Genomic DNA, 17,516 nt, shown 5'->3' with positions numbered 1-17,516 from the left:
GCCGCCAAGTCCATCAAATTGAAGCCACTTCACGGGTGACGGGACACAAAAGCTTGGGAACAATCATGCCGTCAATGGCCCTGATCTGGCCAGCCCTCCCCCCCACCCCCCACTAACCCCCTTTTGTACATTAAATAGAACAGAGGCACTCTGGGTACAAAAAAAAAAAAAAGGCAAAAGCGGGCGCCTTGAAATTACATGCCATTAATCTGTGCAAACAATTGACTTTTTAGCCCCAGTGATTGGGAACCCGGCAAAATTAAAAGTCGTATTTCAGCTGACCTGACAGGAAGCGCGGAGGTTGAGAAATGGTCGTATTAAATCTTGCTGTACCTTTTCCTTCATGGTGTAGTGTCTCTTTACAAACCCATTCTCCCATCCTTCTTATTCCCTTTCTTTTCATTCTCAATGCTAGGCTCCCTGGCTGAGCTGAAATTATCTTAAATGGGTCTGAACTGGATGGAAATAGTGTAAAGGGCTACTCAACCTGTCTGGACCCCGGCCGAGATAGCAAAGGAACAATAAAAAAAAAAGGAGGGTACCAAAAGAAAATAAAGGGACTCAGGAATTCACACTCACTTTCACACTTCAACAACCGGATCTGGCCATAAAAGCGCTGCTTTAAACTGAATTAGTTCTCCAGGATAATAAAAAATAAAAAAGCTAAAAGAAAAAACATGTTCAGACTTGATGAGGGTGTCAGGCTGAACCTTTCAGTGGCCTCACACACAAAAAACCCTCCAGAATGGAAATACTTGTAATAAAATGAGATAAACTGCTAATATCCTTCATTGAACTCCAGATGAAAAGGTGAAACCAAACACAAAATAAATGAAAAACATAAGAACAAAAAAAACAACAGAGGATAGACCCATATGGGATTTCCAATATCAGCAGAAACTAAATTCAATGTAATCTTGGCAACCACATTTAGAACTGTCATATATATATTACTTAAAATAATGACATATTTGTATGCAATTAAACAGGTTCTATTCATTAAATACAACAGAAATGTCACAATTGACATGTGACTGGGAAACATTAACAGGTAAAACAACTGAAAACCGTCCCTCGAGTAAATCAGTCCATTCTAAGGGGGTTTCTGTCACCAGATATTAAATGAAAAATATTGGTAAGCCCATATTTGGTCAATCCCTTATATGATCCTTCATATTGTGAATTTTGTGGTGTCCATATTAAAGTGAAAACCAAAATTAAACAGAAAAATAATAGCGAACAGAACCAAACCAAAAATTAAAGGAATAATAGCCCTTTGGAAGTGGATGTTGTGGAGGGGAATCAGTGCAGCTTTGGTGGAAAACATTGGCTTTGCCAAATAAGTCCCAGCTTGACTACCACACTCGGTTGGTCCAATAGATGTTGTTGCTGTACACTGACGTGTCTGCATAGTCTCCTACCTGTTTGTTGCTGTATTTAGGTGGATTGGCCTTGTAGCTGTAATCCGAATACTGGTCGGATCCCGTGGAGTTGTTGTCGCCTGTCCCTACAAAGGTGTTGGTAGCTGGAAGGTCCTGAACGGCTTGGTGCTTCTTAGAGGCAGATGGGGATTGTGGCTGCAGCTGGATGGATGGCAAGGGGGAGTTGGATCGGTAGTGACGGCCCAGATCTGGACTTCCTGGTGGGTAGTTAAGGGGCAGATGAATTCTGGGACTGTCATTGACATTGTCATTGATGAGGTTGAACTTGAGACCTTTCTGCAGACTGGCCTCCTCATCCTCCTCCGGGGGCTTGGCTTGTTTCGGAGCTTTGCCCTTTTTACTTTTCTTCCCTTTGCCATTTTTAGGACCCTGCTTTGGAGCATAGAGATCCTTACTCTCCTTTTTGCCAGCCTGGTAACCGCTCTTTGTATCTTTCTGCAGCCGGTGTCTGATCACCACCACGACTACGATAACCAGAATCACACCAGCAATCCCAGCGAGGCTGCCATACAGGATGTTGCTGCGCTGAGCCAGGGCATAGTTGGGATCTCCTGCAATGTCTCTGTCCAGAGGTGTGTAGAGACTGTGTCCAACCAGTGCCTCAATGAGGGAAACGTTGGATTTGGTGTCATTTACAAACACGTGGACCAGGGCGGTGGTGTGACGAGGGGGTTTGCCTTTATCAGTGACCTTAACTACCAACCGATGGAGCCCATTGTGCTTGCCGGTGAATTGTTGTGCTAGTGTGATCTCCCCATTGTTGGAGGATATTTCAAACAGGCCATACGGATTGCCACCCACGATGCTGTAGTCCAGCTCGGCATTGAGTCCGGCATCAATATCCTCTGCCTCCACCACCTCTACAGGCGTGTTCGGGGGAGTGACGGGTGTCAAGTATGTGTAGGAGGAGTTAGCTGGCTTGGTGACGTAGGGTGCATTATCATTTTCATCCAAGACATTGATAGACACACCGACGTAGGAGGATCGAGGTGGATCACCACCGTCCACAGCCTTTAGACGGAAGGTATAAGTGCTTTCCTTCTCACGATCGAAGGAAATGCTGGACAGGATGGTTCCTGTACCGTTCTGGATGACAAACTTCCCATTGTCTGGTTCCACAAACAGTTTCACTTGTGAATTTTCCCCCTTATCGGCATCAGTGACAGTCACAACACCAACGGGATTGAGTGGAGGCATGTTTTCACTGACGGAGAAGCTGTAGCCACTCAGCATGAACTTTGGGTCGTTGTCATTGCGGTCTAGGACATTTACCACCACCGTAGCAGTACCAGTTTTACTTGGTACACCTTTGTCTGCTCCAGCCACACGGAACTCATAACGCTCGGTCTCCTCCCGATCCAGCATGTTTTTCACCCGGATTTCCCCAGAGTCGGCATCAACTTCAAAGAGCCGGTTGGCCGAGGCTTCAATGATGCTGTAGACCAGTTCTGCATTGCTACCGCTGTCTGCATCCACCGCAACAACATTGAGAACTTTGTCACCTGGCTGGTTTCCCTCTGCAAAGTCCACCTCGACCAACGCAGGAGAAAAAACTGGTGTGTTGTCGTTCATATCTGTAACCTGCACTTTCAGTGAGTTGGTGCTGGAAAGAGCTGGATTTCCTGAATCCACAGCAACGATTTCAATCCTGTAAAAGTTGACGCGTTCATAATCCAGCAGGGTTGTTGTCCGCAGGAAGTACTTCCTCTTCCGATCATTGGCCGACTCGCTTGCGGGTTGTAGCTGAAACGGGACGTCTCCTGCGACCACACACGTCACCACGGCGTTTTCCCCCTCGTCCCTGTCCGACACCTGGACCAGTGCCACCGGTGTACCGATGGGCATGTCCTCAGAGATGTTGGCTACTCCGTCCTGATGTATCACCAACCCAATACCACGGATCTCAATGGCTGGAGCGTTGTCGTTCTGGTCCCTAACGCTGATAGTCACCAGAACCTTGGACGATTTGGAATTGGGCCCACGATCTCTGGCAACAACAAAGAACTTAAGGAAGCTCTCTTCCTCTCTGTCCACCAGACCTTTGACATAGATTATGCCTGTAGAGCGATCGATGCGAAGAAGCCTCTGGACAGTCTCAGATGCCTGATGGAGGCTGTAATCTATCTCCCCATTGGTGCCGGTGTCAGCATCATTGGCTCGGACCTATAAAGACAGAAGAAAGGCGTTACTTCTTTAGCCGCATACAATCTAACAAGAACAACATATGTCTCCACGGCTGTTTGGAATGACTCGTGATCCTAAATATGAACAAGGAGGAAAAGATAATGAACGGTTGGATGTTTGGAATTGGAGGAACTACATAAAATCACAGTAGTAATCATGCTTGATTAGTTTAAATGACAGGAAATAAAACTGATGTAGCATGTGAGCACTTCTCTCTGGTCCTCACAACCCTTCTCTCGCTCAGTGTAGGTCCTACATTTAAGGATTCATTTTAAAAGGATATCTATTATCTATATATAAGTTATTTGACGGGCTGAGTTCTGCGTATGTTTTCTTTTTTAGTTCTTAAGAGCATATGTGCCTTAAGAAGTTTAACTCTTTTTAAATATTGACATTTTTCTTTTTTAATTCAGTATGAGAGTAAATTTAGTTATTTTTATTTCTGTAATGATCTGCTCCGTTTATGTCAGTTTATTTTAAGTCAGGAATGCTGTTTTCCTCTTATAACCTTTCAAAATATAAGGCAGAAATATTAAAGTTTCCACTAATGTACTGCTTTAGTTTGTCATTATCATGCAAACACAAGGTAGAAGGTAACATTTTTAGTTCATGCCAGCAGCCTTAGTCAGACTGGAACCAGACATACTGCATATTTATCGCAGACTTTATAGAGTTTCAGTGATCATTAACATTCCCTGCTGTTCAAATAGTCATGTCCATTATCAATGAAACACTTCAAAGTCCTGTATGTTTTCCTGGGAGGGCCGAGGCCTCTGTTGTATGTAAAACAAAGTGGACGATCAAAGCTGAGTGAACACACCCACACAACAACATCTGACGGCTGTGCAGCGGGTCATTGGCATCTAATGGGCAGATGAGTGAATGTTAATGTTCTACTCATTACCAGTGCAGCCATGGCTCCTCTGGGTCCGGCAGGAAACCAGAGACGACAGGCCAACATCCGCCATCATCTGGTCCATGTACCGTATGTCATACCCAAAATAAAATGGATGTAATTACTCAATTAGATGGTACGAGCAGTCAGCAAAATAGCACTTAGGTTGTGCTTGTAAAGACACTTGTGTATCCAGACATCTAAGACTTTTTAATTGGATTAATACAATGCCATGGCTGGTAAGACATGGAGGTTGTCAAATGTTTCAGGTGTTGCTGGTTCAGCATTTGGGCAGCTTTCATCTGGGTATTGCTCTAATTGAATTAAAAGTTTTTTACATTTTAAAGCCATTATTTTTTAAAGCATGGGTGAATCTGAGCCAAACTTGCACTCAGCAAGAATCATTTTGTAAAAAGTTTCCTAAGAACAAGAAAAAAACAGAAACCTGCCAATAAGCGGTGATCATTTGAACTCTTAAAAACCAAATATAAAACGTTGTGCTTGGGCCAAGGATAGAAAGGTCCAGTTATAACTCCAGCATAGTCTTATATTTGAGGAAAAGCTCTTGGAAAACTATTCTGGATGTGTAAGAGGACACCGCTGTCTTTTCTGCAGGAAGATAAGAAACACAAGTACAAGCACAAGTAAAGTTCCCTGAATTTTTCATTTTTTTTATTCCCACAAACCAAATAAAAGATTAAATAACCAATCGCAGGCTTCAAACGTCTTCTACCGATGAGAAAAGAAAAGAAAAATCCAACTTCTATCGCGCTAACAACATTATCTATGAATACATTTAGGTAAAACTGTGGTTCTTTTATGAATATAAAAACTCACTTGTTATTTTAGACAATGTAAGTATAAAACCAATTTAATCGAACGCTGGAACGACCCGGTTCAGACTGTGTGATCCTACGTGGGAAACATCTCAAACACGCAAGTGAATATTTAACAGAGAAATAGGGGTGTAAAAGGACAGAGCAGCCGACAGATTCCCTGAAGGATTTTCCCTTCGTAGCACAGGCTACAGTTAATACTGCCACATAATAAATATCTGGTTTCCTGTCTGCTTAAGATCACAGACTGTGACAGACCATCAGCAGCACCCCTGGGTGACTGGGGAAGTCGCTGATCCTCGTCTGGGAGGTTAAGGTTAAAGAAAACATGAAAGTGAAATTATAATTTCTCCTGCCCATTGATTTCCTTTCCACTGGTGTGATTTTGAGCAGCAGATATCGCCAAACCGGTGAATTATTGACAGCCTGTGAGAATTGTGTATCGAGCATTTGAGCTGCAGGAGCGGCTGTGACGAGGCCTGGCCGCCCTCCAAGGCCACTCCGTCCAGACGTACAGCCAGTATAAACACTCTTTATCTCCTGGTTAACAATTACCCAGCAAAGCCGGCTGCTTTTTGAAATGAAGTTCCAGCTGTTTAATAATTAATCTGTAACAATCCTTTTAAAAAAAAACTTTGAACTATTTCAGACTTGTGCCTCTGTTAGCAAGGGAGGCTAAATAAAATCTGCTTACTGACACTCATTGAGGGATAATCCATCATCATTTACTTGATGTCTAGTTTATTGTTGACTAATGGCACTTTTCCACTAGTACCTACTCAGCTCCACTCGGTTTGGTTCTTTCCCACCAGGGGTCTAACGTGCCGAGTAGATACTTTTCTGTAACTACTCTGCTGAGGTTCTAAGCAGCTGAGTCGGCTGTATCTGACGTCATCACACTACAGGCTAGAGCTGGGTATCATCACTGACCTCCCGATACGATACGATTCCGATACACTAGGTCCCAAGACGATACGATTTCCGATACGATATCGATATTCTAATTACAATAATGGAATAACGTGATCCTTCCATCGCTATGTCCGGCCAGAGAAGCCTCACCCTGACTGGTGGAAAGAAGCGGCCTGCTCACTCCTCAGGTTAAGGAGGAGACTTGAGCTCAGTGTAGGGCCTCCCGGGGTTGGTAGAGGGAGCAATTCCCAGGACTGACTTAGCAAGGAGCACTGGGTGATAAAACGGGGGGGAAAAAAATCGGGATTAAAAAAAAAAAAAAAAAAAAAAAAAAAATTAAATCGATACTTGGATTTATGTATCGATAATCGTTCCTACACATGTATATCGATAAAATATCGATATATCGATATTTTTAACCCACCCCTACTACAGGCCACCGATTGGTCGGGGGGTTGGGAGTCAGACGTCTGGATGTGACATCAGTGAAAGAGCGACTCTGACGGCTTCTTGTTTTTTTTTTTTTTTTTTTATTCCACCAGCAACAGCAGCAGAAATCTGTTTGGTGATCCAACTCTGAGGTGCAGATGTTCATAAACCTGGTGGCTGAGGAGAGAATTAAAAAGGGATCTAGACGGGCGATAAGGAACAACCAGATCTACCAGGAGCTCTGTCACTTTTCAGCAGCGCCGAGACAAACTAAAAAAAACTGAAAAAGCGTTGCCGCTTGAAGCTTCTCTCATTTTTTAACTTGATATCAAACACAAGCCAAAGACCCAGCAGCACATATATCATCTCCTCCAGGTTCTACATCTTTAGTGTTGTCTTCTTCTTTGTTTAGATCACACAATCAAATACGTCACAGCAGCTTCGCTCCAACCTCCTACTCCTCCAGATGCTGAATTGTAGTGGAAAAGAAACCAGGCCGAGTTGAGCTGAATAGGTTCTAGTAGAAAAGTGCCATAAGTCACATTATAATTACACGCTGCATCAGAGGACCGTTGGAAATTAGAGGGGGGGTGTCCCCCCAATAAGAAGTAATAGATCACCACACACCTGAAAGAGCTGCTGAACAAGAATAAAAGGAGCCTTCGGGGGGCGAGAGAGGGAGTTACTGGGGAGTGAGCTGGAACAGCTTAAAGTCGAGCTCGGAGACAGCGAGGAGGTGTTCAGGAAAAGCTGGAGAGCGAGCTCCAGCAGAACAACACGCCGCCTGTGAGGCCGGGGATGAGCGAGATCAGTGGCTTCAGGTGCAGGAGGGATCAGCCTGATGGAAGCCCGGTCAGAGCCAATGAACTGGACATGTTTTCCAATAAATCCAGCTCAGGAGGAAGCGCAGCGTCCTCCTTTTCCTGCCCCCAGACACACAGACCTCACACCTATTTAGACCCACAGCTTCCCTGTAACACCCCAACGCTCTCATCTGCCATCCCGGTCATGGACTTTTACACAGCCTCACCAATATCTCCCACTGTATCGGGGAGGAATGAAGCTCCCTCTGCCTCCACGTCTCACCTGTCTGTCTCCAGCCGTCAGGTGAACTGCTGGAGAGGCTGAACCCGAGTGGAACGAGCCTGCAGGCTCAGGTGGTTCCAGTCTCCCTATTAGAGCTGCTACAGACCCCCCAGACACCCCGCCCCACCCACAACAAGCTTTCTGAGTCTTGTTCTACAAATATTCATCAGTTAAGCTTAGGGCTGTTCGATTTTGCCCAAAAATAAAATCTTGATTTTTTTCTGTCAAAATCCGATTTTCGATTACGATTACTATTATTTTGTGAATTGACAAAAGGCAAAGAAATGATTTCAAATATGCTGTTTTTTTATTGAACATTTGCCCCATTGGGCTTTAAGTGCAAACTTTGCTCTTATTAAACCAAAAATGAATGAATAAAGTGCAAAACTTTGTAAAATAAGTTGAAAAAAAGTTTTAAAATATATAATTAAATATAAAGTTTTATCTCTGAAAAAAAATCAGCACTTGCAAACATACAGTAAGTTATATTTCCAATAAATAAAACAAGACATTTTCTAATTAAACTAAACTGGGTCTTTGCATGCTAAATAATAATGCAACCCATGAAGGAGGTAGAGGTGTACATTTGCTATTCACATTTGCAAGTTTTTTGCAAGGAACACGAGCCGGTCTACCGCATCTGGCTTGAGGGATGCCCGGTGGCATGTTCCAACGCCCCCTCCTACACTAAAGAGCCTCTCCCATGGGGCACTTGTCGCAGGTATTGAGAGGTATTTCCATCAATTATTAATATGGTATCAATCATTAATATGTGTGCAGACAAGGTAAAAAAAAAAAAAAAAAAAAATGTTTTTAAAGATTTTACGATTTTCACGTTTTAACATCGTTCTGATTACATAATCGCGATTACGATTTAAAATCGATTAATCGAACAGCCCTAGTTAAGCTCATGAAAACAAATTTCTAATATCCTCGAGTATCTGGCAGAAAGTATATTGTATTTGCAAGTGAGTCAATTCCTGTGAATAGATGACGTGGCTGACGTGGACCTGAACCTGTCAAACTACAGCTGCTCCAATTTTCAAAGGACATAAAATTGACTGAACTCTGGGTGAATTTGAGACAGTTTTGCAGGGACTGAGAAAAAAGACATCCCTCGATGGAAGTAGCTGTTTTAATTGATTTATTCTGTCAGTGTTGATTGTCTGTTGCTTTGTTTTTGTGTGATGTTGTTTTAACTAACTGCTGCCTTCTTGGCCAGGTCTCTCTTGAAAAAGAGATTTTAATCTCAACGAGACCTGGTTCAATACAGGATAATAATAAATAATAATAATAATAATTTCACTTATCAGGGGTTCTTTTTGGAACGTAAAACCAGGGATTACTCTATAGTCTAATATAATAATAAAAATCTTTGGAGCGAGCAGCTAGCTAGGTTCTTTATTTTACGTGAAATATTTAGAAAAATGATGCTCTGGAGGCTCATTTTCACAAAAGAGCCTCCAGAGCATCATTTTATTCAACATTCAACATTCTTGTCGGTACTTTTTTTGAAAATCTTAAAATCGCCATGTTTTTTTGTTGTTGTTGCTTACATGAATCCCGTAAGAGTATTTTTAAAAAAGATGAACAGTTTTCGATTCAGAAATTACCTAAATGGTTAGAAATTTGCCCGATCCAGAAGTAACCAGGCAATGTAAAGACCCATCCCTGACTGTTTAAGCGGGTCAGGGTCATCAGCCGGCACGGTCCCACAGCATCGCTCCTCAAACGCACAGCAAGTGAAGTGAATTCTGCGGTTGAATGCAACGAGCCACATCCAGAGCAATAATACCAATAAGCCCCATGGATAATCTCATGACTGCCTCAGATTAAGTCATGCACAGCGAGCTGGAATGCTGGCTGGTGGGGGGGGGGTGAGCTGGGCTCGTCAGGATGTTGTGGAGTCACCGAGCCAAACCGGGCGATCCAGCTCTGCCAGCTGATGCCCACATCACGTACCGGCATCCCGGCCCAGGGCTCAGAGGTGAGGTTGAATCAGTGGTTAATATGTGACTACACGCAGCGATCCCACGCCCTGCTTCACCTCCACCGCAACCATCTGTCTGTACGGATAATTGAGCAGCATATTATGTGCAGTCGGTGCGCTGGGTTGTCCTGCAGCTTCCAGACTTTTTTGCCAACAAGGCTAAAGGTTCCACTGCAATGTTAGGTAACAGCAAAAAGCTCTGATTGCTGAGCCGGAGAGGCAAGGACTGACTTCTGACTTAATTTCAGCAAGAAAACATGACGGAATAGTCAACGTTTGACCAAATTTTCATGAAAACCTGCTTAATAATAAAAAATACTACATAGGAAACACAGAAGCCTTTTGTTATGGGTGAATATCGACTATTGGGGGTCTTTTCTACTCAAATCTCCCCATGTTTTGGATTCCATGTGGAAAGTTGAGGCTCTGGTTCAGATTTTAATTGTTCCGTCCATCAGTTCCAGCCCTTTTTTTTTACTGTTTTCACATCAGAGTCTCAAGAAACCCCCCCCTGTTTAATCTAATTAAGTGAACCACTGACCTGGAAGAGAAAGCCTAACTGAACTGTGAACAACAATATTTACATCAATGAACAACGAGGCCATGATTTCATATTAACCTGAAAAAGGTGTCACGAGGAAGCGTCTGTCACACTGTTTATATCTTGATTATTTTAGGATTTATTGAAAAAGAATTGGCCGACATGAGGCATAACTCCGTGTTTTAAAAACCTACTTGTTTACGAGGAATTTCCCAAATAAATGACCGCTCAGAGCGAGACTTTCATTAAATTCAACAGTTAAACTCTGGCTGGCAATTCAAAATTATTTCTTTTTTTTTCCCTTTAGCCTGCTCTACAGGTCACAGTTTGCACAAAACGGGCCTCAATTTTTAATAAAACATCTTCTCTTCTGGAATCCTTGAAACAAGTTAAATAACTTTACCATCTAACCAAATACAAAAATTAGAGCATATTTTTCCAAGAAAACCAACGCTTGCTCTCTTTTATGCTGATATTTCTTTCACACCGGTGTGTCTGGGAATGCTTTGCTCAACAATCGCATTAACGGGCAACAGTGTCCTGTTAAGAAGAAGTCGTTTGAGTGTAATGTCAGTACGGGTTGCAGTATGGGTTGCACTTCACCATGGCAACCCCACCCGCCACTCAGAAGTCCTCTCCATGGAAACCCTCAACATCCACTTAGAACTTTTGGCAGCTGAGATCAGCAGCTTTTCTAGCTTTAAAACATTTAACAAGACGACAAGAGCACTTTCTGAAGAAATTGCTTAGTCTAGTTGTGCTTGACTTGAGGTTAAAAAGACAAAAAGGTAACATCTTCAACATAAAAATACTCAAAGAGTCTGGCAAGTGGAAAGCTAAGAGCAGAGAATGTTGAAAGAGTGTTTAGCTTCGGTCTGATAAATCACAAAGAAGTTAAAGGACTTGGAGCCACAATTTCTTCCTTCAGCCTTTTTCTGTGCATGTCCAAAGGAGCAGCGTCCAAAAATCATTATTTCTGTTAGCCCGTACCCACATTTTGTCAAGTTTTCATGCAAATTCCTCCATAACCTTTTGAGTTAAAATAAATAATGATCTTTGTACGTTTTGACCATATAGAAACGTAATTCTCGTCAGTTGTGTGAAATAAGACCTGGAAACAGGTATTGTGGCATATAATTGTCAAATTGGTTTAATTCACCGTATGAATTGTTACAGATTACTCTTGTAATACTGTATTTGACCCGGTCTTTGTACGTTTTGACCGTATAGAAACGTTATTCTTGCCATTGTAAGAATGAGATGTACCTGCTGTACTCTACTGCCCTTACTTTTTAACAACTTGTGCTTTTTTATTATTTTACCTCTTTTTTATCCTTTTAATTCATTTTATTTGTTATTTACTGTCAGTGTTTGACATTTCCCCCAGTTTGTGTTTCTGTTCTGCCCCGCCTGTTTTCCATCTGCCCTGATTGTTCACACCTGTGGCTCGTTACCCCCTGTGTATATCTGGTCTTGTCATTCCCTTGCTCCCTGTCGGTCCGTACTGTTTGCTTCCTCCATGTGTCCTGGTGTTTTTTGGATTCCCATTTTTGTTCTGTCCTGGCGATCCTGCTCTGCAGTGTTTTTGGTTCTTGTTTTTTGGTCAATAAATCCTGTTTTTTGGTGAACTCCTGCCTCCCGCTCTCCTGCTTCTGGGTCCTCAACAACCATCCCTGACATTTACTGTTTAATTGTGTCTCGCTGCTTTTAATGTTGATGTAAAGCACTTTGAATTACCTTGTGTTGAATTGTGCTATACAAATACACTTGCCTTGCCTTGCCTTAACCTTAACAGACAAGTTAAATGTGAAAGAATGTGACAAATGAGATCCTGATTTGATGCACGTACCTGCAGGACGGAGTGTCCCAGCGGGCTGTTCTCCGGGAGCTCGGCCTCGTAGTGGCTCCTCTCGAACTTGGGGGCGTTGTCGTTCTGGTCCGTGACGGTGACGCGCAGCAAGGCGCTGCTCGCCCGCGGCGGCCTCCCGCCGTCCACCACCCGGATGTTCAGGTCGTACGAGTCCTTCTTCTCGCGGTCCAGGTTGCCCATGACGACCAGCTGCGGCAGCTTCTCGTCCGAGTCCACGGCGACCTGCAGGCTGAAGAGCTGGTCGGCGTCGGGCCCGGTGGTCAGCGTGTACTCAGCCACGCCGTTTTGGCCGGAGTCCCGGTCCGTCGCCACGGGGATGGAGAACAGGGCGCCGATGTGCGTGTTCTCGGGGATGGCGATGGAGAGGATGGGCGAGTTGAACTGGGGCGTGTTGTCGTTGATGTCCAGCACCTCGATGAGCCCCTCGATGAGCCGCGGCCCCGAGCCGATGCCCTTCACCATGTCGGTGATGGACACCTCAAACTCCAGGATGCACTTCTCCCCCTCGAACAGGTTGCGGCAGTCTCTGAGAGTCTCCCGGTCGATGGGGATCTCCGTGGTGTAGATGTCGCCGGTCTTGCCGTCCACCCTCAGGTACGGCGCGCCCACCTCCAGCTTGTAGAGGTGTCCGGAGTCGGGCAGGCCCAGGTCTGACGCCAGGCTGCCGATGAGCGTGTTGGGCGGCTGCTCCTCCGGTACTCGGTACACGATGCTGCTGGGGGCGGCGCTGCAGGAGAACAGCAGGACGATGGCCAGGAGCAGCATGGTTTCCCACCTCAGGACCGCCATTTCTCGTCCACACAACATCCTGGAAAAAGGACACAGAAAGCAGGTCAATGAGACCAGCCGTCACATCATCATTTCCAATTTAAATTCAATGATGTATATCTGCTAAACGTGCCAAAGCTGCATTCCGAACTAGGTAAACACTGTTTTAAGTTCTCTGCACCTGCTGCCTGGAACTCCCTACAGAAGACACTAGGGCTGGGCGATTTTGGACAAAAATAAAATCCCGGTTTTTTTTCTCTAAAAACTCGATTTTCGATTTCGATTTCGATTTTTTTGGTAAAACTACAAAAGACAATGGAATAAATTGTTTCAAATATTTTATCTTTATTTTTAAAGAAAAATAGCAAACAAATTTCCCTATTGGGAATGAAGTGCAATTGAAAGATACTGTAAATCCTCCTTGAGTTTAGTAAAGTGACAACATTTACAATTTTCTTGACCAAACAAAGATGACTAGACGAGCTCTGTCTGTAATGCAGCCAGCTGCAAAAAAGGAAAATCGATTTTCCGATTTTCCTTTTTTTAACATCGTCTTGATTAATAAATCCGATTTAGATTTAAAATCGATTAATCGCACAGCCCTAGAAGACACTTAATCTGAAGGATCTCATCACTGTTGGAAACTTTAAAAGCCGTATGAAGGATCTTGCAGCAGCTACTTTTCACACTTGTGTTAATGTAAATTCCTAATCTTGTGTTTTAACCTAGCACACATTTTTATGTATCTTGTTGAGTGTTGAGTATTTTATTTATTTATTTTATTGAGTGAGTTGGTGGTGTCTGTTTTTAATTGTTGCATTTTTAATGTTTCTCTGGCTGCTGTCTTGGCCAGGCTTCCCTTGGAAAAGAGGTCATTGTATCTCAACGGGGCCGACCTGGTTAAATAAAGGTTAAATAAAAAAAATAAAAATGAATGAAACCAGCCGTCACATCGTCATTTCCCTCTCAGATATATGTCCGAGCAGAAACACGGAGGAACAGGTTGTTTATGTTGCCTCTGAAGTCGTGGTTGAGATTTTGGGCTACAGTGTGCAGAAAGCGGCTTCCCAGAGTGATGACTTCCTCCTGTTGCCATTCACTTACTCTGACAGAGAAGATAAACTAAGCGCTGCTCCAGGCAACAAAAAAATATGTGCAAAAGCCAGTCCCATAAGTCTCTGCATCTACCACTTTAGGAACTTTTTTATGCTCCTTTAGAATAAAAGATAAAGTCTAAACTCATTGAGACAAAACTGACAATTTTCCTTTTGCAGCTCTGAATGTTTATTACTTTGTGCTTTGATGCACTTAAAAGATGGAAAATGCTTTTAGTTTTACGTCTTCTTCTGACAGTAAAAAGGTCATGATCTATATCTGCAAGGATGTTTCATGCACTACTTTTGAAACAGGATCAATATCTGTATTTTGTGTAGGTTCTGAGGCGAGCCGAACAGCGTTTTATGGGTGGAAGGTTACAACAACAAATATTCAGAGTTGATAGGCTGGCGTCCAGTCCTCTAAAAAGCGAGGATCTTGGAGATGAAGCTAGCCACAGGTCAAATGTTTCACTCCACCACATAGCAGAACGTCGTCTCTGATGGAAAGCCAGCGGACCAACGGCAACGGCACACCGATATAACCGAGGCAAACTCTTCCACATTCTCTGAAACCGCCTCCAACTGGCAGCAACTCGCAACGACACGCAGACCTGCTTCAGCAAAGCAGACGGAGGACAAATGAAGACATTTCTGTTTTCCAATGAAGCACTCAAAGGCCAGGTTTTTGCGCGAGTGAACAAGCGGATCCTTTTCCCCATATTTTCACACGTCGGTTGGCTTCCTTTCTAACTCGGCGCTAAAGCAGAAAAGCCAACACTGTTGGAAGCAACACGAAAGCAATACAAATCCATGAAAAAGCCTCCCAATATGGTACAAACCTTTAGACATCCACTTCCCACTGTGACTGACCAGCGGGAGGTCTTTTCTTATTTCAGCTGTTTCTGGAAATATTGTGGGATAAAACACGCTATAATCCCACTTTCACAGCCAGTCTGAGCCAGCTTTCCTTGCACAGGTCTCCCGACACACAATTTGGAGTTTAAATGGTACAATGAGACTTTTTCAAGTTCCTGCCTTGAAGAAAGAATCGCAGTCTCTACGACCTCACAGACTCGCAGGGAAAAAGCCACGTCTGCCTTTAAACGTGAGAGTTTTTGCTCAGAAATGGACTTTTAACCTCATAGCGCTTCATTTGAGTCTGACACTTCCTGAGAGAAGCTCTTTCTTTCTTTCTCTCCATCTCTGCTCTTATTCATTCACTCCTGTCTCTCTCTTGGCAGTAAGTAATCTCAGACACACTCTGTGTTTTGTTCTGTAGGTGTTATTCTGCTGCAGGTTGCTGAGGTTAATTTTTTTTTTCTTATCCTCACGTCCTTGATTCGGAAACCCCCGCACACACACACACACACACACACACACACACACACACACACACACACACACACACACACACACACTCTTTATCCTCCCAACACTGCAACACTAATGCAAACACGTTGTGCTCGTGTGTTTGTGGGAGTGAGAGCTTGTATTTCCTGAGTCGATGAGGTCTCAAACACGCCGACTGCGATGGAGAGGAGAAGACGGGCCGCGTATAAAGTCATGAATCTCACAGGAGCTCCTCTTACTCGCAAATAAATTATAAAAGTGATCAATAAAACATGCATAAGAACACACTTCCTGCTCACACAAACATGGAGTAAAACACAGCGGAGCCGCCATCACGTCGACCTACTTCACGTCAACCAGAGATTCTCAGTTGATTTAGATTCAAACCCATTTGTCAGGGGGCTGAAACTCATTTTCAAACTTTTAAAATAAGAAATATATATATATGGTTTTTTTTTATACTTTACTCAGCTGGTGGGCAAAATCTATTACAAAAAAAATGATTTTACAACAGAAAAAATACCTCATCTACGTTTGCAGTCAGGGTTGCACGGGAACAACATTACATTACATAAATAAAAACTAAATCCAAATTTCTTTGCCTGAGAGCAAATGATTGCTTCTGCCGTGACTTAATCCTGGTTTTTCAGTGATCATTTAAATTTGCAAGAGACTTCATAACCCAGAGTTTGGGGGGGTGAAGTCAAGTCCAGCGTCTGATCCCGCCCCCAAATCCAGCTGCTGAAAACACTGCTGTAAACAGCTAGTTGAAAATAGAGCTGTTGTACCGTATAACTGCTGCAGTCTCACCAAAGCATGCCAGACATGTTATTAAGACTTCAGGACGTTGTTTCCTTTTTAAAATATAGTGCCATCTTTGAAAATAATAATTTTCGGCAATTTCGACAATCGCTGCATTCCTGTTTCGGATTGACATAATCTGTTTTTATTCCTCACCTGAAACTCTTTGATTTTAAAAGAAACTCACTCCAAAGGTCGGACTGAATTGCGGTTTGTTACAGAAACAGATCAGTCGAGGAGGACGAGGCTCATCTGAATTTTCCTGGCAGCGTGACGTGGGCGAGTGCGGACAAATGTGGACGTACATTGGACTTTTGTCCCTGAGCAAACCGTTGTGAAGGGTTTGACCGTCAGGGCAACAGGGGCAGATCTCAGATAAGCTTAATAATTCCTCCAAAAGCCGGATCAGAGCGGAAAGGTTCCACAAGTACAGGCGGACATCAACGGGGATGTCAGTTCCCAAACACTCAGCCCTTGCTATATTTGATGGAATCTAGGTCTCAAAAATATTTGCAGTTATTTTTCTTTTTAAAGAAAATCAGAAACCTGCTGGATTTGATTTTGTCAGACTTCTTTCCTGCGTATATTAAATAGATAGATACTTTATTGATCCCGAGGGAAACTGCCAGAAGGCATGTTGGTACCAGAAACTAACTAGAATGAGTTAGTAATCACATAATAGCAGAATAACTACATGTTAGTGCAGCCCAATTATGGTGAGAAACCAAAAAGTGCACTGTGCTTATGTGCAAATATGTTACCTTAATGGAGATCAGTGATAAAAGTCATTTGCGTATCGATCCGATGGCGAGAACATTCCTCTGATTTAAGCGGTGAGCGCGCGGGCGGCTCTGCGAGCTGCAGCCCCGGAGGAAACGAGCAGCAGCTGCTGCAGGAGCAGCCGGCACATGGAAACAGTCACTGATATAAAAACAGAGAAAAGCAGCAAATGTCGTCCGGCTCACCGGGTGCTCTGCTCCCCGCGGAGACACACAAACCCCCAATTACCCCCGGAGGGCTGTAAATGTGCCCGCATGAGTGTGTGTGGTAAACGGCAGCCTTTTGTGCAAGCGCTTCAGTGTAAACGGCGAGTGTTTCTCATCCTTCAGAGCTGCTAAACAGCCTGAGCCGTCCACCTTTGACCCCCCGACCCCACGGCATTTCGCAGTTACCGTGGAAACACAGCTGAAGCAACTGTGCCGACCGAGTGACGGACGTCCAGTCTGCTGTTAAAGCAACGTCAGATACAAGAGTCTGGCTGCAGGAACCCAAATGTTGTGCCAGCAGGTGAATATAAACCTGGGGAGGGGGGGGG

At 43.7% G+C, this 17,516-nt stretch overlaps 1 protein-coding gene across 2 annotated transcripts in view; it reads right to left on the bottom strand.

The window, feature by feature from the left end:
* The window catches only part of LOC133446763 (protocadherin-1-like), a 300,040-nt gene that overhangs the window by 272,655 nt on the left and 9,869 nt on the right, over positions 1-17,516 (bottom strand). For both annotated transcript variants that reach the window (XM_061724837.1, XM_061724838.1), the window contains exons 2-3: positions 12,165-12,993; positions 1,422-3,605 (exon numbers count right to left, since the gene is read on the bottom strand). In XM_061724837.1, the coding sequence (XP_061580821.1) occupies positions 1,422-3,605; positions 12,165-12,992 (3,012 nt within the window). In that variant the 5' untranslated portion in view covers position 12,993. The remainder of the gene's footprint in view (positions 1-1,421; positions 3,606-12,164; positions 12,994-17,516) is intronic.

This window comes from Cololabis saira, chromosome 7 (assembly GCF_033807715.1).
Source record: "Cololabis saira isolate AMF1-May2022 chromosome 7, fColSai1.1, whole genome shotgun sequence".
Lineage (NCBI taxonomy): Eukaryota > Metazoa > Chordata > Actinopteri > Beloniformes > Belonidae > Cololabis > Cololabis saira.
This window is presented reverse-complemented; position numbering and strand designations above follow the sequence as displayed.